The sequence below is a fragment of the Lissotriton vulgaris genome, chromosome 4_1 (genome assembly GCF_964263255.1).
Source record: "Lissotriton vulgaris chromosome 4_1, aLisVul1.2, whole genome shotgun sequence".
Lineage (NCBI taxonomy): Eukaryota > Metazoa > Chordata > Amphibia > Caudata > Salamandridae > Lissotriton > Lissotriton vulgaris.
Genome location: NC_141691.1, coordinates 638,418,118 through 638,439,505, shown reverse-complemented (window position 1 = coordinate 638,439,505; position 21,388 = coordinate 638,418,118). Strand labels below are relative to the sequence as shown.

The 21,388-nt window shown below is 48.6% G+C and overlaps 1 protein-coding gene across 1 annotated transcript in view; it reads right to left on the bottom strand.

Annotated features, from left to right (window-relative positions):
- PKD1L1 (polycystin 1 like 1, transient receptor potential channel interacting) overlaps nucleotides 1–21,388 on the bottom strand; it is a 1,739,639-nt gene that overhangs the window by 174,988 nt on the left and 1,543,263 nt on the right. Inside the window, exons 57-58 of the mRNA XM_086964902.1 lie at nucleotides 9,223–9,398; nucleotides 8,876–9,110 (exon numbers count right to left, since the gene is read on the bottom strand). Coding sequence (XP_086821028.1) covers nucleotides 8,876–9,110; nucleotides 9,223–9,398 — 411 coding nt within the window. The remainder of the gene's footprint in view (nucleotides 1–8,875; nucleotides 9,111–9,222; nucleotides 9,399–21,388) is intronic.

The window sequence follows — 21,388 nt, the reverse complement described above, 5'->3', positions numbered from 1 at the left end:
TCAATGCGCCCTTAATGCGTGCCACCCTGTCCGCCGTGGCGGGAATCTTGTCCTCTTTGAGAGGATGGAGAAATGGCAAGAACCTGGGATGCTGGCCATAGTTGCTGTAGAACGGAGATGACTGGGTGGAGCTGTGAGTGGCGTTGTTGTATGCTATCTCCGCTACCCATAGCAAGTCGACCCATTCCTCCCTACCCTGGTCCACAAAACATCGCAGATACTGCTTGAGCGTTTGGTTCAGGCGCTCGGTTTGGCCGTCCGTTTGAGGGTGGTAGCTGGTGGACAAGGCGGTTTTGACATGCAGCGCCGTGCACCAAGTTTTCCAGAATTGAGCAGTAAACTGCCACCCCCGGTCTGACACAATCACCCCTGGCAATCCATGTAGTCGTACCACATTCTTCAAGAGTAGTGACGCCAATTCCCCTGCTGTAGGGACTCTTTTGCAGGGGATGAAGTGCCCCATCTTCGTCAAATAGTCCACAACCACCAGGATCGCTGTCATCCCTTGGTCTATCGGTAGACCTACCACGAAGTCTAGTGATATATTATCCCACGGTCTATCCGGAGTCGGAAGCGGACGGAGGAGCCCTTGGGTTCTGCCGTGGTCGGCCTTCATGGTAGCACATGTAGGACACGCCTGTCCCCACCTCCGGACATCCACTCTCATGGTTGGCCACCAGAAATGCCGTCCCATGCTAGCCACCGTTTTTTCGAAGATCAAATGACCTGCACATGGAGAGTCATGGCACCAGACGAATGCTTGTTTCCTCAGTCTAGGCGTGGGTATCAGCAGGCATCTGCCTTTCAGGGGTATACCATCCTTCACCTGCCATTCTTTGTGACTGAGGAGCCACCTCCGCCATGCGAATGAACGGATCCCTCTCTGGATTCCCCTCAGGAATGTATCCGGCTGGATAACACCCAATACCATCCGAGGGGGAATGCTCGGCAACAGGCATCGGTTCTTTAACAGCAGATTGATGCGACAGGGCGTCTGCCTTCCGGTTTTCCGTCCCAGGCCGATACGTGATGTGGAAGTTGAACCCTGCAAAGAATATCATCCACCTCAACTGCCTGGGAGAAAGGTGTCTTGCGGCCGTCATGAACTGTAGGTTCCTATGGTCCGTATACACCGAAACCACATGCCTTGCCCCCATCAACCAATGCCTCCATTCGGTGAAGGCGTCTTTGATTGCGAGAAGCTCCTTCTCCGCAATGTGATAGTTGCGTTCAGCGTCGTTAAGTTTGCGGGACATGTACGCAACAGGATGAAGCACCCCTGTGTCATGATTACGTTGGGACAGGATAGCCCCCAGTGCCACATCCGACGCGTCCGCTTCTACCACGTAGGGGAGATCCGGATCAGGGTGAGCCAACACCGGTGCCTTACCAAAGGCGCTTTTCAGGGCCTCAAAGGCTGCCTTCGCTTCTGGGGACCAGACGAACTCCTTGGACTTCCTCAGCAGCTGCGTGATTGGGGCCACCAACCCTGAAAATCCATCTATAAACCGCCTGTAAAAGTTGGCGAAGCCAATGAAACTTTGGACGTCTTTCACTCCTTCAGGCACCGGCCACTCTTTCACCGCCTTGATCTTGCGTTCTGCCATCTCCTGTCCATCCGGACTCAGCATCACTCCGAGGAATTCCACGGAGGTGACGTGGAAATCACACTTGCTGAGTTTGCAGAACAGCATATTCTCCCTCAGCTTTTGGAGTACTGTTTTGACGTCGTGTACGTGCTCCTCCACATTGGACGAATAGATGAGGATGTCGTCGATATATACGACTACGTATATATCCAGCACCTCTCGAAATACCTCATTCAGAAAGTACTGAAAGGCTGCCGGGGCGTTGCACAGGCCGAACGGCATGACGAGGTACTCAAAAAGGCCGAACCTGGTCCTTAAAGGCGGTCTTCCACTCGTCCCCGTCCCTCATGCGCACTAGATGGTATGCCCCCTTCAGATCCAACTTTGTGTAGATACGAGCTTTTTTTGACCTGTTCCAAAAGAACACTGATGAGAGGCAAAGGATATCGATTCTTGATAGTGATCACATTTAACGCCCTGAAGTCCACACAGGCTCTCAGCTCCCCATTGGTCTTTGGGATGAAGAAGAGCGGTGAGGCGGCCGGGGACTTGGACGGGCAGATGAATCCTAGCTTGAGGAGTTTATCCAGGTACCCCGGAGATGCACATTTTCAGGTTCCGTCAGGGCATATAGCCTGCCACTGGGAACGCTAGCCCCTGGCACCAGGTCGATCTGGCAGTCAAACAGTCTATGTGGCGGGAGCACCTCTGCCTTTACTTCATCGAAGACATCCTCAAAACTGTGATAAGCGAGAGGGAGTGCCACATCTTTCTCTGGTGCTGTAGCCACCGTCTGCCTCCTGCTCTCTTCTGCGTCAGGGGATTCCGGTTGCATTCCACAATGCTGTTTGCAATACGGTGACGTCATTTTGATGCTATGCGTTGGCCAGTCCACCGAGGGGTTGTGCTTCTGTAGCCACGGCAGTCCCAATATGACACCATATTGGGGTGCTCTGATGATGTTGAAATCAATCTGTTCCAGATGGTTCCTTCCATACATCACTGGAAGGACCCCCGTGTGCTGCCCGATGGGCCCGTCACCAATCGCCTCCCGTCTACTGCGTAGACGTCTTAGGGTACGGCTTTGGGAAGAAGCACTAGCCCTAGCCTGCACGCCTCTTTGTAATCCATGAACATGCCTGTGGCCCCTGAATCCACCATGGCTACAACGGGTATCCACTGGTCGTGCACCTCCACATGCACCGTGAGGAAGAGGTGTCGTTGTCCTTTCGTGACTGAGTTAGATAGTGAAGGGATGGATGCGTGACTCCGAGATGCCCCTTCATTGGTCTGGGAGTCCTCTAGTTTTCCGCCGGTACATCCACCACGGCTGTTACCGACCGGTTGGCCCGATAACGTGAGGTCTTCGGTTTGGCAGGGCACTCACGTACGTAGTGGCCTTTTTTGCCACAATATATGCACAATCCTTGTTTACGGCGGGATTCTTTCTAAGTGGCTGTGAGACTCGCTCGTATCGCACTAATGTCCATGGGTTCTCCCTTGGCTGCGGTTGAGGGTTCGGGACTTCCCATAGTCACATAGGATGGAAGGGCTTTTCCTTTTCTCCCATGATCACCTTTTCGTTCGCTTAGCCTATGATTTATTTATGTTCTTGTATAGCGCAAGAATCGACCCCTTACGAGGTATCTCCGCGCTTTGCTCGCAAGATGGAGTAGCTGCTATAGAACAGAGAATGAGGATGTACACTGATGTTTGGAAATATTTATTCTTCCTGGAATAAGACGGTTTTTAATTTTTTCCTGAAAGAGGAGTGATTATGGGTTTGTCTGAGGTCAGTTGGAAGATTGTTCCAGAGCTTGGGCCCTACCAAAGAGAATGCTCTGCCCCCTTGTCTGGTTTTTTTGACAAGAGGGGTTTTAAGTAGCAATTGGTTGCTTGACCGTAAGGCTCTGTCAGGTTTGTAGAAAGGTAACTTTTGGGACAGGTAGTCAGGGCCTTTCCCGAACAAGCACTTGTGGACAATGCAACAGATCTTGAATTTGGTGCGTTGTCTTATTGGCAGCCAATGCAGTTCACGCAGCAGGGGTTTAGAGGGAGTTCTGGGGGGGGCATTCAGGACCAATCTTGCTGCTGTGTTTTGGACTACTTGGAGGCGATTAATAGCACTCTCATTAGCTTGAATAAGGAGTCCGTTGCAGTAGTCAATTTTGCTGATCACCATAGTCTGCACTAGGGTCTTTCTATAGCTGTCAGAAAGGTAAGGGAAGACTCTTCTTAACAGACCGATGGTGTGAAAGCATGCCCCAGCGACTGCATTCACATGTTCCTTCATGGTAAGGTCCCGATCCAGCTTCACCCCTAGATTTTTTACTGTTAGTTTAGGGGTGGGTACTGGTCCCAAGTCAAGAGGCCACCAGTCGGGGGACCACAGTGAGGACGCTTTTCCAAAAAGCATTAGCTCCGTTTTTCCAACGTTGCATTGGAGGCGATTGACAGCCATCCAATTGGAGATGGCCCTCATTCCTTCTGCAAAGTTGTCCCTAACGTTGGAGTTAAAGGAGTGGAAGGGATAAAGAAGCTGGGTGTCGTCAGCGTAGGACACCGGGGTGAATCCATATTTTCTCACAATCTCAGCGAGGGGGGCCACGTACACATTAAACAATGTGGGGCTTAGGCATGAGCCCTGTGGCACCCCCTTCGTGAGCGTCCTGGAAGAGGAGCGATATGGTCCCAGGCTGACGGATTGTGAGCGCCCGGACAGAAAACTCTCCAGCCAGGAGAGGGCTTGACCTCCTATACCCACTCCCTGTAGACGGCTCGTGAGGATCTTATGGGACACAGTATCAAATGCGGCCGACAGGTCTAACAGCACCAGAATCATTGAGCCTCCTCTATCCTGTGACATCTTGATGTTATCGGTCACGGTGAGGAGAGCATATTCGGTGCTGTAGTTGGGCCTGAACCCAGATTGGGAGTGGTCCAGGCCCCCTGTCGCCTCAATGAACCTGGACAAGTGGATGTTAACATGTTTTTCGGCCAATTTACTCAGGAGGGGCAACAAAGAGATGGGACGGAGGTTAGAGAGTTCTGTCCATGGGGAGGTGGCATTTTTACGAATAGGATTCACCACTGCCTCTTTCCATTGTTGGGGGAGTTTGCCTTCTGTATAGGAGAGGTTCAAAACTCTTTGGATAGAGGGACAGAGGTCGGTGCAGAGCATATTCATCACTCTGGGGGGAAGAAGGTCGAGAGGGGACCCTGTTTTTGTGGTATTTAATAAGGATTTTATCTCGTCCTCAGAAATTTCAGGAATCTTAATGAAGGTTTCAGCATTGGTTTGTGAACAGGGAGCGTCAAGCGTCTCTGTATTGTTGGGGTGTTTGGCCAGTATTTTTTTGTAGATGATATCAATTTTTTCCTCAAAATATAGGGAAATTTTGTTACACAGATCCTGCGAAAAAGTGTCAGGACTATCGCAGGCTGAGGGATTCGTGAAGCTTCTTAGGATTTTATAAAGTTCTCTGGTAGAGTTGTCTGCTTCGTCTATTTGGGACTGTAAGCTAGTTTTCCTTGCCTTTTTTATGTTATTGTAATAGGAGGAGGCAGCTTGCTGATAAAGCTCTTTACTTTCGCTGGAGTGGTTCTTCCTCCATTGTTTCTCAAGCTTTCTACACTTTTGTTTCTCAGTTTTTAGAGCTTCAGTGTACCAGATTTCTTTTTTGTTATTAGTGGTTGGTAGTTTGACCAGTTTTTGAGGAGCTAAAAGGTTTATTGTATCGAGGACGGAGTTGTTAAGTTTGGCCAGGGCCAAATCAGGGGTATCAGAGTCGGAAAAGGTTGGAGTTTTCCATGTTTCTGCAAATGCTTCCGGGGATATCTTGTGCCAAGGTCTGCGTTTAATTCTCCTGGTTGCAGAAGGTTCGGGAGGTTTGGTGAGTTGCATGAAGGAAAACTCCAGCATGCTGTGGTCAGTCCAATATACTGATTTGGGGGGGTGACAGTGAATTGAGGGATCATTAGTAAAAATGAGATCTAAGGTGTGGCCTCCTCTGTGGGTAGAACCACTGTTTCGTAGGTGTAGGCCAACCGTAATACCAGGTTGATAAGGCCTTCACATGTCTTGGGTTGAGGGTCTATATGAGCCACGGCATCCTTGAGCTCATCGCACAGCCCTTGATGAAAGAGCGCCGTTTGTTTCGCAACAGGCCACTTGGTTTCCGCAACCAACCTACGGAACGCGTTGAGATACTGCACCAGGTCATTGGATCCCTGTCTCAACTCGAGCATTTCACGGTCCGCCGTGTACGAGTCTGCCCGTCGGTCGAACACTTTCAGGAATTCTTCGCGGAAAGCACCCCAGTCGCATAGGATGCGGTCGTCCCTGCTCACCAGAGGTACAGCCCACTGTGCCGCGTTTCCAGCCAAATAGGAAATAAGGAATGCCACCTGGGCTTGACTTGTAGGGAACGCCTTAGGTTTGCACGATAGATGTAGCGCCACCTGAGTGAGGAATACCTGCACCATGTTGGGGTCCCCACTGTATCTCTCCGGTGTTGCCAAGGGTATGGCAACCGGCATCTCCACTACTACCGCAGGGTTTTGATTTGTGAGGGAGGTGCTGGGCGTGAGCGGGTCCCTCTGTATTGCATCCAGTCTGGCCTTTAAATCGGCAGTTTCTTGCCTAGAGGCCGTCAATTCTGCTTGCATGGCAGCTAAAGCAGCCAGCACGTCATCAAGTGTTGCCATGTCTGTTTATCGACCAGGAGACAGTTAATGTTATATGGTCGGATATTTTGTAACGTCCTGAACATCTCAGGATCGTTAACAGACAAGATAATGAGGACGCAACCACTTGTGTACGTTTAGTTGTTTTAATATAGGTAAAATAATAAATAAGTCAACAAAAGAACTAGTCACTGGAATCCTCCAGTCTATCTACGTTACCAACCCACAGCACGGATGGTCCTAACCGTCCTCTGCAAATACGCCGGTCCCGGCGTATGCCAACAGAGGGCCGATTATGCAATGGCCGAAAATGCCAATCGATATGTTGTGAGGGGCACGAACAGCGAGTGGGAGAGCAGAGGAGTCAGGGAAACACCCAGCCGGGGTCTCTACCTGAAGGGAGCAGCCGCTCAACCTCTTCCTCGTACTGCACCGGGACGCGGAGTCACCTCCTGGTGCTGCGTCACCGATGCCCAAATCAAAGTATGGTGATGGGATCGAGAGCAGCCGCTCGATCGATCCTGTGGACCTCCTAGACTGTAACGCGGCAAACACCTCCCGGTGTGCGTTACAGCTGGTAGTCCCTGAATCTCGGGTCGAGCTGGGAGCAACGGCTCCTACCAGCGCAAGTGCTACGGTGCCTGGACTCAGCCGAGTCAAGGCGAAGCTCAATGGATGTCCGGTAGAGCTTCCGGGTCAGAAACAGGTTGAACTTGGCAAGACACGGTCCAGGGAGTAACGACTCGACCTACTTCCGCTCTTGCCGGACTGGAGCTACCACTCCGGAACGCTGCTCTTCACGAAGCAGGTATGTCGGTGTAACTCACTATCCGACAGCGTTCTTCGTCCAGGTTCCTCCTTTAATAGGGCGTGTTTCCTTGAGTCATGTAACGGCTCTCCCGTTTACATAACATCTTAACCGCTAAGCATTCTGGGAGTCGTAGTCCGTTTTCGCTGGTTACTGGTTTTCCCCTGCATGACGGGAATTCATGGCAGCAGGCTTCCCAGATTTAAAGTCTGAAACTCTGAGGCCCCCCCAACAATAATATGTTGAGGCTTCACAGTGACTTTAGGGACTAGAGAGGAAAAATCCACTTCAGGACTTACCCTGAAGCAGGCTGCGGTAAGCGTACGTAATGTGCATCTCAAAGTTGTACCCGAACTATGGCCCCTCATAACCAAAGAAGTAGGATGCCAGCTTCTCTATGTCTCCTCCACAGCCTCCCATCTCCTCCGCCTCTGCCTTGCTGTCCCCGCCATAATCACTGGGGTATCCCTCCCCAAACCATCCACTGCTGCCAGGTTTCTGCTCCACCCCTCGGGACTTGGGCTGATGCTGCCTCTGGACTCTGAGATCAGAACATGGGCCATCCAACCGCACTGAAGCTACTTCTCAGCGCGGTATTTCTGTGCCACCCACCGTGTCAGGAGACAGCGCCTCCAGCATAAGGGAGATGCCAGGGAAAAGCCACCAATGGGTGCATGGGCTTCTCCTACCGGGTACATACACGGTGAAGCGGCGGGAGTGCAAGCGCACACATTGTGGCGAGAAACACGTTCCTCCTAAGTAGCTTGCAGTCGCTTAGCGCATGGCCCCATGTTACCCCCTCTCTAGGCGCAGACAAAAATATATATATATCAAAGGACAGTCACTTATTAGTGGGTGCCCACATCTTAGCAAACATGAGGAGTCTGCCAGATCCCACAAAAGAACCAATATTGTATCATAATTTAATATCTATCTTCAAACTAAACTACCTTTACACATGCACACAGGTCCCATTTCTAAATCCATAAGCTGAAACCCAGGTGCTCCTTAAGATGTGGAGAGTATCCTCAAGGTGGTTTCAGCCAAGTATGCTGGATGTGTGCAAATGAAAGCCCAACCACTGATTGGAGATGACCTCAGGCCAGAATGTTTTATACACTTCAACTTTCTCACCGAAGGAACATGGTGCATTTTTTACCACAAATATATTGATTTGAGAAGTGGGCTTTCAAATCAATTCTCCACTATCAATGGTAGCCCAGGTAACTTTTTCACTATTAATTCGGAATTCTTTTTAAGACTATTCAAGCTCTGATTACTTGTCTACAAGTTGCGACAACAGTCAATTTTTGTAATTGACACTTTCGCCTACCTCATGAAGCAGAGGCAAGTTACCTAAAATGTGGCGTTCTGCTTGGCAGACAGTCTCGCAAACTATCATATTTCCAAACATCTCAAAGCAATCCAGAAGCCTCCAACTGATGTCACATTTTAAATTATTTTTATAATTTCTAACCCATACATGGAGTAACTCGCTTTAAAAAAATAAAAACAAAGTTAATACCTTCATCTGCATGTTCATTTGATCCATTCACGATTCTGGAACCTAAGCTAACTGAAGGAAGGAGATCTTTCTACAAGCTGGTACTGTCGCATGGCCTTCCTTTTCCAAGAGCAGCTTTGCCCTCCACCCACTTGCCAAAGAACCCCAAAGTTATTAAATAAGATAGTTCTAAATATATAGAAATATATAGCTAAAAAGACAAACCTAGAGCTAGACAGACAGATTTTTAATGGACCTCCGACATGTCTCAAAAAGACAGATGCTTACCTCAGAAACCATTATGAAATAGTCTAGAACAGTACTGATCTTGTAGATGCTCACAGACTGGACATTTGAAGATGGAATGACACCTCCAAATAGTGGCACCTCCAGAAGCAGTGTCACAGATGTGAAGAGGTTTGTGGGAGGATTGTAGAGGGCAAATTCCACTATCACTGCCCTTGTGCTTCTATCGATCCACCTGGTGTTTCTTAAATGAAGTAACCTGGAGAAAGCCTCATTCCTGAAAGAAAAGAACACACCATTTACCACACCAGGGCCGTCATGGTCAGTTTGATGTCCTCTCTTTATACAGCTTGGCCTGCAGTGTGTGCAGTGCACCTGCTGCAGCTTACCTTGATCTGCCAAGGTTCACAACAGACCCTCGGCCTTCATAGCACTGGGTTTGACCACACTGATAATAGGATCCTTCCTCCTCATTCGATGCATCTCCTGCTGCTTGTGGTGTCTGGATTGCCAGTTTGTATGGAGATCTACAGTCTCGAATAAGTGTAAGAAACTGCAACGGAACCTACGAGAAAAAGGGAAATTACGTTCATAGACATTCGGAATGTCCTTGTCTTTACTATGGATGTGTCAGGGTTAACTGAAACTTTTTAAAGTTATGCGGAAGAACCAATTAAGAACATGAATTCGTTTTTTTCAGTTTCGCCAGCCTCTGTATTCTCAAGAACAATAAAACACAGGAATTAGTTTATCTCCTTTGTTGCACTACAACTGGTGTGCTGCTGATCGGCTTTTGCATAATCAGAAATATACTAATAAACAGACCTTGCACTGAAGTGAACTTGAACACGGTAATGCTAAGGCGTAATGGCGCCTTCGCACTCGAGCTGTCAGTTTGTTATCTCTCTCGAGCTCATTTAACAATTGCTAGAGAATTGTTTTCAGCTAACTGAAGATTCCCAGGCGAGACACCGAGCTCTAAGGAATCTCCACGTCTTATTTTGTTAAGTATAAAACACTTTACGGCCACATGCATCATTGTTGGTATTTGCGATTCCTAAATTGCGAAAATTAAGGAATCGCAATTTAGAAATCGCAAATACCTATGCATTAAAAATTCGCATTTTTATTTGCGATTCCTTATTTTTCCTTATTTGCGATTCCCAATTTTGCGAATCGCAAATAAGGAATCCCTGTACATTGATTCCTATGGGCCTAAAGGCCCATAGGAATCAATTGGAAGGCATTCACATTTTGCGAATTTCAAATTGCGATTCGCACAATGTGAATGCTATTTCACGGGTGCAGGGGGGGCCAAAGAACCCCTCCATGCACCCCAGAAATGTAACTGTAAGTGCAATTTACACACACACATGACCCAAGGACATGTGTGTGTGTAAATTAAAACTTTCAAATATGCAACTAGTGCATGTTTGAAAGTTTTCGGTAAATTAGCATGAAGTTCAACTTCATGCTAATTTACCCCTTCCAAATTGCGAATTCGCAATTTCAAAATATTCATGCATTGCATTTAAGAAATCGCAAAATTGCGATTTCTTAAATGCTATCGCAATTTAAGAAATCGCAAATAAATTGCGATTTATTAAATTGCGAAAAATGCCAAAACCTTAATGCATCCCAAAAAAGGGATTTGCATTCGCAAACGGCCGATTTTTGCGATTCACACTGTTTGCGAATGCAAAAACCCTTGATGCATGTGGGCATTAGAGTCATATATTTAGAACAAACAAGTCAATAGGCTTAACTTTTGCATTGTGCACGCACACAAGTAGACATGCATCAATACACACACTGGCAAAGATGACACATAAATGAAAATATGGAGGCACACCAACATACATACAGATATGCAAGCACAAAACCAACACACCTGCAGGCACACACTCACGGGGCAGCAGACAACAGGAGCCCAAGACACAGACATCGAGGTACACATATCTACAGACTGCCTGACAGACGCACCAGATGGAAACATATGTTATGTTAGTTGCAAGTATAGTGCTTTAAATAGCTTCAAGTCCATCTCAAACGCTAGATGTGACAGGAGAATGGAAAACAGGGAACAAGAGAAAAGAACATTATGCATGAAATTGTTCTTAAATATGTGATGAAATTAGAGCCGAATTTAGGTGTCTGAATATGCAAGGTGTGGTCACACGAGCAGCCAAGTCAATTGCAACATTGTTGTCGGTGTGCCCAGGTTGGCACTGGTGGCAGCAGTGACATTTGAGTGTTGGTCAGAGCAGGGCAGTAGTCCTTGACGGCCAACTGCTGCTCTCCTGCTGGGCCAATGCACCATTCCCGATATTTCTTGGAACGCTGGGCTGTAAATCCCAACATCTTCATGCTGTGCCATTTTGAGGCTGCACATTATAAGGAATAGTCCAATCCTGCTGCTGCTACTTCGTTTCCTGGCGTTGCAAGCTGCGCACGTTGCAGCCCTTGTGTTATTCTGTTTCCTGGTGTCCTTATTTGAGATACAACTGATTGGACACTTTGATGCCTCTCTGTAGGGGTTGCAAAGGATGATTAATGGCCAATCAGTGATCACGGTGGGTGTTGCCAATACATTTGAGCAAGGGATCCTTAGATCAGAGGGAATCGTTTCTGGACTTACCCTTTCTTTGTGGGGACAGAAGACGTTGGGAGGGCATGTGAAGGACTTGTTCAGTCTGCATTCGTTCGTTCAAATAACTTTATTCAATTCATTAGAATCATAAAAGTTTACACAATAAAACATCTAAAAACAATTTAAAAAATTGCACATGTTCCCTTCCATAGATCATAATAAACCAGCAAAATTAATAAATTTTAAAATCATCATAGCTATCCCACCTCAGTTTGTACAATTGACTAAATAGAAAATTCTTAGTAAAATGAATAAAATTAGATTCATTTTCACACTTTTTCACGTTTCTCGATTACAAATGCAGTTCTAATAAAACTAAGTACTGCACTAGAAATTACAGCCGTTGATAGTGCCCGTGAATAGGCATAGCCCTCTTGATAAGAGCAGGGACTAATAACGTTCAATATGGTTTAATAAAACGTGCTCTAGGGTATTTGTACAGGTAACAGAACAACATAAAATGCATTGTACTCTGTTTGGCCAGGTTATTACAATGGCAGGGGGGTAGTCTCTCACACCAGCCAGTCTGTTTGGGATAGGTCACGAAAAAATGCAGTGTTCCCAGTCGAAATCTGGTCAACAGAAAACGCGATTGTACATGCGAAGTAAAAGACAAATAAAATTACTGAGGACCTAATGCCCCATCATCTAATGTTCCCCTGCCCTGGTCAAACATCCTTAATTCAGTGTGGTATGCATTTTTTTATAATCATTTTCATATTAGACTCAATAGTATCTGGGTTATTACAACATTCCTCTAAGCCAATCTTATAAAAAGTATCCCTAACATAACGCAGCAAAGGAAGTGACATTGCATTATCCAAGTTCATACAATCTTTAAGGATACTCCTAGTGATTGTCAAAGTCTCTGAAGACCAGATGTTTGCCCATAGGAGAAGGGGTGCACTGTTTATCCTATCTTTCACGTATTCCAGGCCAACCTTTGAGTGACAAAATGAGGTTGAAGTACTACTCGGAATCATTAACAGTCTTTTTAAAAATGTGTTCTCCAAAACCTGAATGTGATAACTGTTATGATAACCCCATACTCTGGCCCCAAAAGTAGCTACAGGTAAACATTTGGATTTATATAAAATTATCCTTTCTGTAACCGGTTTATGTCCCAATTTACATGCAAAACGAAACGGCCCCTCTGTTATTCTACTGGTCTGTTGGGCCCTTGTCATAATTAGTTTATCCCAATTCAATTCGTTGTTAAAAAATGTATCTAAATAGGTAAAATTAGGCACCTTCTCCATGATTTTTGCATTCACAATGAACTTCCTAGTCTTCGTTTTTTCCGGACCACAAACCATAATAAATGATTTACCATAATTTACTTTGAGGTCCAGTCCTACCATAAAATCAGTGAAGGCGGTCAAGGCCTTTTGTAAACTATTGGCCATAAGAGTAATTAATACCGTATCATCGGCATAGGCCAACAGAGGACCGGTCTACCTCCTACTCTTGGAAAATCCATTTGCTGTTTAGTCAAGAATGACTCTAGACCATTAGTATATATAAGAAATAGGAAGGGGGCAGGATACCACCCTGGTGCACCCCTTCTGTGGAGGCAATGGGCCTGGTCTTCTCACCTCCTGGTCCAAGGCGCACATCAACAGTGGTGGATTCATGTAGCCTGCGTAATAGGGTAATAAGGGGCTCTTCAAAGCCCATTTCCCACTCCGACCGACTGGATTTGGCCCCCCCAAGAACATGCAGCCTCCACGGTGGGTTGTCTGTAACCTACTTCATTTAGATGGGGGCCCTAACTCAGAATGGGGGGCCTTGGGGTGCAACACGTACGGAGCCCCGGCTGCCTGACCCTGGAATGGCCGCCAACCTCAGACGCCCGACCTATGCTGACAAGAAAATTCACCCCCAATGAACAATAGTGAACCCCCCACGAACCTGCAACTCGGCCTTCACTCTCTGTCCCCCCTGAGGATCAAGAGGAAGGTCCTCGTGTAGAAAAAGGTACAGGCAGAGGACCTTTTCCGCAGTTGCCCGGCGTTAACCGCCTCTATACCCACTCAAGTTACCAAACAAAGAGGCAGGCGCTGGAGACTGGAAAGCAGGAAACAGAAGTTTTATTCCAACGGAGCAGAACACATGAAATCAGACAACAGGGTATCTTCTCGAGGTGCTCTAACCGCATCTCTGAGGCCTGGCCTCTTATACACATGTTTATGATCTTTATTACAGGTCACACATTCTTGCAATGCTTTGAAGTATGAAAGGACATCCTCGGAATCCCCGCTTCAGGCCCGTTCCCACACATATTTACAGTTAGAGTCCCCACCCCGATCACAACAGGTGATGAGTATCGCACAGCTGGACATTCCGCTGATTCCCGGAATGTATGAGGTCGATCGGATCTCATGGGGTGGGGGCTTTGATTAGTTCAAGGATCCTTTGATGGGGGAGGCTTCCTACTGTACAGGAGGAAGGGGGCAATAACAGTATCCGCAGGGCCAGGTGGCGGCCTGGGAACGAGTGAGACAAATGGGCACAAAGGGAAGGGGGGTGTTATCAAAGGATCCGGGACCATGAAAGGAATGGAGGGAGGTGTCGCGCTGGGAACAGGATGGGGTTCCGAGGCAGAGCTGCGTGGTAGAGGGGTTTATGACCCAAGACATGTGAGAGCGGGGGCTGTCAGCGTGCGGGGCATGCTTTGCGAGGTCAGGAGAGAGAGAGAGAGAGACGCGCTGGCTATCAGCGAGGGGCAGGGAGGCCGTGGTGCTCAAAATGGTTGCCGCTTACGCGCACGAATGGGCTCAAAAAGGGCAAGATGGCGCCGATAATGTTGACGTTTGCGGCCTAACTTTTAACAGTCCTCCCTTTTCAACATATCTAGCCAACTTGCCTATTCAATGTCAATCTTCATCAAATTTCTAACCTCGGCATCATATAATGCTCCCATGCGTTCGTTTCCAAAGTCCACAGTCTTAGGGCAAATACAATTTGTACATAATGAACATAGAGGTGGCAGGCATTGAATTCCTAAGCATAGACCACATATTGCTACTACAGGAATCAAGATAATGGTAAACAGTCTCCAGCCCCAGTTCTTAACAGTGCTCCAGAACCATCCACCAAGTGACCATTATTCCTGCTCCTGGTGGACTTCTGACGAGAGTCTGTGGAGATGCTCGATGGCTTTATATACTGAGGGTGAATTGTCCGGTATGTATGTACAGCAGCTGGACCCAATAATGCGGCATGCTCCACCACGGTCCGCAAGAACCACATCTAGCACAAGGCGGTTCTGGAGTGCCACCAAGCGGACCGCTTGAAGTTCGGCAGTGTTGTTAGCAAGGATACCAGCTGTGATGTTCATTGTTGTCTCAACTGCCTGAGTCAGATGTCGGATGGCACGGCTGTTTGCCATCGGGCCCCAGAGCGGAACAAGTCCCTTCATAGCATCGAGGAACTGTGCTCCTGTTGAGTCGGCTTGTTCATTGTCCTTGGCTCATTTTTGTCTGTGATGATTCGCTGGAGCCACATAAGTCGGAGGAAGGATGAAGGAGATGAAACAAGTGCCCCCCCAGCCTTTGGGGAGCCAGGTGTAAGCTTTTGTGCCGCAGACGAAGTACATGTTTGGGGAGGATACAAAGGAAGGTGGATCGGTGGAGTCCAAAGTTCTGGTGAAACGGCAGGCGCTGCGGCCTACCAGCTGTGTCCCAAGCCCTTCTATGCACATGTGGCCTGTGACGTTGATGACTGACAGGGCCACAGTCAGAGTGGCAGCCGTTCGTTTCCGCAGGTAAGAGAAGGTGGGTCTGGTTGGATTGTTGAACACCTGCATTTCAATTCGTTCTTTAGCAGGGATGTCCATGTGGATTGAGTCGTTGGAGGTCTGCGGGCAGAAGTGTGTCTTTGTTTGGTTTCGCCAGACCCCATGATAGAAGTGTGTCATGGCTTTGCCGGAGGTGGCATTGTCTTTATAGCTTTCTTGCAGGAGGATCAGCCAAGCAAGGCAGGAGCCGTGAACTGAGAAGGGTGAAGGGATGAAAGATATCGAGTGTCCAGTGGCGTGGGGTAGCAACCCACAGATCCAACAGTTGGTGGCGTTGGTGGCAAGATTGTGCTGGTGCAGCAACTGTACAAAGGAGTTATTCCAAAACTCCTTTCGCCTCTCTCTGAGTTGAGGAGAGAGCGAAATCAGATAATGTTCCTTCATGGTGGTAGGCTGAGCAGTGGTCAGGAATGTTTCATGAGCAGGTGCATTTTCTTCCACAATCCGGAGTGTGGTCATGAGGAGAAAGCAGAAAAGGATTGTGATGAAAAGTGCAATTGTCTTTGAGCTGTGGAGTCTGTCTGTTTTTGGGTTTCTGTAGTGGGTATTTCCTGTTGCTTCCATCATCTTCTTATTTGGTGCTTCCATCATCTTCTTATTTGGCGCTTCCATCATCTTCAAGGTGCTCGGTAGCGGGCAGAACCACAGACTTCGTTTAGTTTCTCTCCAGGTGACCCTTGGTGGTGTTTAGGTCACCGTTCTGAGATTTAACTTAGTCCGTGGTCTACTTAGCCGAAGCTCCCTCCTTTCGACGCAGGAAATACCCTTCTCTGGATGGCACAGTGGGATCAGAGAATTTTGAAAGTTCAAGTGCTTCGGTATCAGGATAGCAGGTTAGTGACGGTCGGTCCTTGTTCAGGAGCTCTTCTTGGTTGTCGATGCTTTCTGTTGTGGCCAAAGTCGAGGAGATCCTCTTGCAGTGGTGTGCGTGCAGCCAGTGCCGTTTCCCCTCCACACGAAGAGCCGTCCGGGTGGTGAGCAATACTTGCCAGGGGCCCGTCCACCGGGGTTCCAGACTCTTCGCCCGCTGAAAATTCCGGATCAAAACATATTCCCCCGGTTGGATGTCGTGACCCGGACCCCTGGAAGCATCGGGGATGGCCTGCTGCACCTGCTGATGAATGACAGACAGAGTTTCAGTCAATTTATACAGATAATCAGACATTAGGACGTCTGGGACGTCATGAATGGAAGTCGGTTTTGGTGCAGACCAGACGCTCATGGGTCAGCCGAAAACGACCTCGTAAGGTGTCAAGTGGTGCTTGGTGGGGGTGGAACGCATCGATAGCAATGCCAGGGGGAGAGCGTCTGGCCATTTCAGTCCTGTGGTAGCTACTATCTTGGCTAGTTTAAGCTTTAGTGTGGCATTGTGTCGCTCGACAAGTCCAGCAGACTGGGGGTGGAAAACTGCGTGGAACTTCTGCTTGATGCCCAGCCCCTTTATGATGAGCTGGATGACTTCGGCTATGAAGTGGGGGCCATTGTCGCTCCATAAAATTCGACAAAGGCCGTAGCGAGGGAAGAATTCCTTTAATAGTACTTTTGCAGTGGCCATGGCGGTGTTGTCACGGGTTGGGTATGCCTCCACCCACTTGCTAAATGCACACACCACAACAAGTACGTATTTCAGGCCTTGGCATCTGTCTAGCTGAATATAGTCCATCTGCAGGACCTCAAACGGGTGATTTGGGACCCCAAACCCTCCCCGGGGTACTACAGTTCCTATCCCGGGGTTGTGTTGCAGGCATATCAAGCATTGTTGGACCAGACGTTTGGCGGAGTCTGTGATTTTATCATTGTGCAAAACTCTGGAGACAAATTCAATCATGTTGGCTGATCCTATGTGGGCGGGGGAGTGTGCCATAGTCAGTATGGGAATCAGGTAGGAGTCAGGTAGCAACCATTTGTTTGTGTCCTTTGTCCGCCAGCAGCCTTCGTCGTCTTTTAATCCCACCCATGTCCATTCAGTCAGTTCGTGTTGTGTGCTAGCCATTTGAATGTCTCTAATAGTGTCCCTAGCGTCAGTCCATTTTTCTGCTTGTGACCTGGTCACGTACATACGTGTTGTCGTCCTATTTTCAGCTGTCGTTCGAGCAGTGATGTCGGCTAGTGCATTTCCCTGTCCAATAATGTCTGTCACTTTCTTGTGTGCCTGGCATTTGATGACCGCAAGCCTTTTGGGGAGAAGGACAGCTTCGATCAAGGCGGAGACTAGATCTCCATGCAAGATGGGTGTGCCGTGTGAGGTCAAGAATCCCCTTTCCCTCCAAAGGAGCCCAAAATGGTGAACCACCCCGAAGGCGTACTGGCTGTCGGTGTAAATGTTCGCTGTGGTTCCTGCTGCTAGGATGCAGGCTCGTGGGAGGGCAATCAGTTCCGCTGCCTGGGCAGATCGTTGCGTGATGCGGGCTGTCTCGACTACAGTTCGAGCCGTGGTGACTGCATAGGCAGCTGAAGTGGTGCCATCGGGGAGTTTGATGCAAGAACCGTCCACCCACAGCTCTCCGTCAGGGTCAGGAAAAGCCGTGTCTCTGAGGTCAACCCTACTTCTAGTCTGTGCGTCCGTAAGAGTCACACAGTCCTGTACAGGGGGCACATTGGGATCGTTCTCCGGTAAGGGTAACAGAGTTGCCGGGTTCAGTGTGGTGCATCTTTGCAGGGTGATATGGGGCGCAAGCAAAGTCAGCTCGTATCCAGTCAGTCGTGCACTCGTCAGGTGTTGCGTCTTGGTTTGGTTCAGGAGGGTGTCAACTGCATGGGGTACCAGTACTGTGAGGGGATTCGAGAGTACGATCCCCTCACTCTGTCGGATAGAGATAGCAGCGGCAGCTACAGCTCGAAGGCAGGCAGGCAAGGCTCTGGCTACAGGGTCAAGAGTGGCAGAGAAGTAAGCGCACGGTCGTTGCTTTGGGCCAATGGACTGGGTCAGGACAGATAAAGCGCACCCCTCCCTTTCGTGAGTGTAAAGGGAGAAGGGCTTTGTGTAATCAGGGGTACCTAGGACAGGGGCCGAACAGAGGGCATCTCGTAGTTCCGTGAAGGAGGTTTGGCACTCAGGGGTCCAAGGGAGTGGGAAGGGGACATCTTTAGCTAGCAGAGAAAGCAGCGGTTTCACAATGAGGCTAAAGTTTGGTAACCACTGTCGGCAGAAGGAGGTGAGGCCTAGTAGGGAGCGAACCTGTTTCTGAGTCTTAGGGACAGGGATTTCGAGAATGGTTTGGATCCGGTCGGGAGTGAGTTTCCTTCCGTATTTGGACAAAAGGTGGCCTAAGTAAGTGACCTGGGGTTGGCAGAATTGCAACTTCTTCATGGAGACCTTGTGGCCATTTTACGCAAGGAAGTGTAGGAGTTGAATGGTGGCTGTGACTGCTAGCGGAGTGGTGTCGGCCGCCAAAAGGATATCATCGACGTATTGCACCAACACCACTCCATCGGGTAACTGGACTTGATCCAGTTGTCTCTTGAGGGCCTGGCTGTAGATGCTAGGGCTTTCTGTGTAGCCCTGGGGTGCTCGGCAGAACCTATAAGAGCGGGCTTTTAGGGTGAAGCCGAAGAGATATCGGCTGTCTGGGTGGATGGGGATGGAAAAGAATGCGTTTTTGAGGTCAATGACAGTAAAGGTGGTGGCAGTAGAAGGAATCAAAGTCAGGATGGTGGTGATATCTGAGACCACGGGGTACTGGGGTACAACCACTTTGTTGATCTCTCGAAGGTCAATGATAAAGCGGTATGCTTTCTCATCTCCCTCTCCTTGTTTCTTGATGATGGGCAAGATAGGGCTGTTGCAAACGTTGCTAACCACTTCCTCTACCACTCCTGCGTCTATCAGAGACTGAATAATCTTTACCAATGCCTTCTCGCCCTCGGGCGATATCCGATATTGTGGAAGTTTTGGGAGTGTTGCGTCTGGTCGGACAGTGATGTGTACTGGGTCAATCATCATGCGCCCTACGTCCGAATCTGTCTTGGCCCACAGATACGGAGGAGGCAGAGTGTCAAGCAGGGATGTGTCAGCGTCAGTGATGGAAAACATGCGTCGGGGAGGGCAATGTCTAAGCAGAACGGGGTTGTCGTAAAGGAAAACTCGAACTCCGTCTTGAGAACATCTAATTGTCGCTCGGAAGTGTTTCAATAAGTCAAGTCCCATAATGGCGTCAGGGCTATTGGAGGAAAGTAAAAACGTGGTGTCAGTGGTGTTGTTTTCTAGGTCGAAGAGGATCGGAGCGGACAAAGGGTTAGTGGAGGGCGTTCCATCGAAACCTGTCGATGTTACAAGTGAGCCAGACAAGGGTGCCCTTGGAATCAGTCGTTTAGATAACGCACTACGTGTTGCGCCAGTGTCTACCAGAAATGGAGACTTTGTACCCAAGACCTTAGCAGTGACATAATGGCCTTGCTGGTCAACATAGAGCTCGACTGGATCCCTCCCTTGCCCTTGGCAGTCCTATGCAAAGTCGTGGGCGTCATCGTAGTCAGATTGCTGGCATTGGTTCTGTCTGGGTCGATCAAATGTATTTGGTCTGCCTGATCTGTCGTTAGTCGTGTCATTTGGGGGCCCTCGCTGCTGTTCTCTATTTCTCGGTCCACTTGCTATGTCCTTGGGGTCTTTGTTTCTGGTTATTTCCAAAAGAACCGGGCATTGGGATTTCCAATGGCCAGTCCCTTTACAGAAAGCACACTGGTCCTCTCTAATGTCTGTACGTCCAATGCGGGGAGTCAAAGTGCGGTCCTTGGGAGGTGCAGTCTTAGGGACGTTCGTCTGATAGTTTCCCCTGTATTGGTCTCGTCCTATAGTCACCCCTTGCAGTTGTGCAATCATCACCCTCTCTTTCAAGTCTTTCTTCTTTTTCTCTGTTGCTCTATCGTTTTCATTTTTCTGATGTTCATAATATTGGGCCATCTGGAGGATAGCCGCAGGTTTGGAGGCTGCCCAACTACTTTCGCTGGCCTGTAGTTTCTGGGAGACCTCTGGTGTCAAACCCTTAACGTAATTCTGGACAAACAGATGGTGTCCGGTTGCAGTGGTCATGTCCTGGCCGCTGTAATCGGAGAACACCGTTTCAAACCGGGAGAAGTAATCCGATACATCCTCCTGGGGTTTCTGGCGACAGGCCGTTACTATCGACCAGTCCACTTTCTTTTCTGGAATCAGGGTTTTTAATTTCTGTACGATTTTGTCTGGGAGGTCTAAAATGGATTTCAAAGGCTTTTGTCCAGGTTCTCGTTGTTTATCAATGCCATCGAGTTGTGACCAGGTATGTCCAAACAGCTCAAGGTGGTCGACTTTCCGGATTTGCTTCCACACATCAGCTGGTAGACATAACCCGAAGAACAAGTCGATGTCAGCCAGGGTCATAATCGTTGAACCTAGGGCTGTACCTAATTCAGTATAGAAGGCAGTGGGGTTTTTACGTAGGTCAGGCAGAGATTTCCGGAATGTCAGAATCTCTTGCCGGTCCCACGGCTGGTAGACCCAGTTGTACACTACCCTTCCTTTTGCATCTTTGTGGTTTGCATCATCGTTAGTCCCTTCACCTCGTGGAGGAACCCAGTAAGGGGCAGCTTCTCGTATCGGCATCATGGCGTTAGATCGCTCAGTCTGTGGTTCGGTTGCTACGGATGTCGTGGGTTTAGCTCCCGATCCTTGTTCAGTGAGGTGGCGGAAAACCTCAAGCGTTCGCATAAGGAGGTCCGTCACATCACACTCGCCCTCATCCCCGATATCGACCTTCCGGTATAGAGTCGTTAGGCTCTCGGGACCTTTGTCTCGATATCGGTCCTCGTATGCGTTCAAGGCATGATAACACAGTCGAACGGTAAAATGTCGTCTGTGACTTCCTGTATACGAGTTAAACATATCCGTGATATACTCTTCATCTTCCTTTCTTTCTACCAATGTCCTTGCTATCTTGTCAATCCCTGCTCGCTCATCTTTGCTTAATCTGTTTGTTCTTGCAGAACCAGCCCTTCGGGTCTCAGGGTCGCCTAACGTGGTCGTTTGTGTAGTATCTAATACAAGGAGTTTGGCCGGCACAGAGGCCATGGGGGCCGAAGCTGTGGCGCTACTCTCGTTTGTGCCTGGGGATGGTGGGTGCTGTGCTAAGGG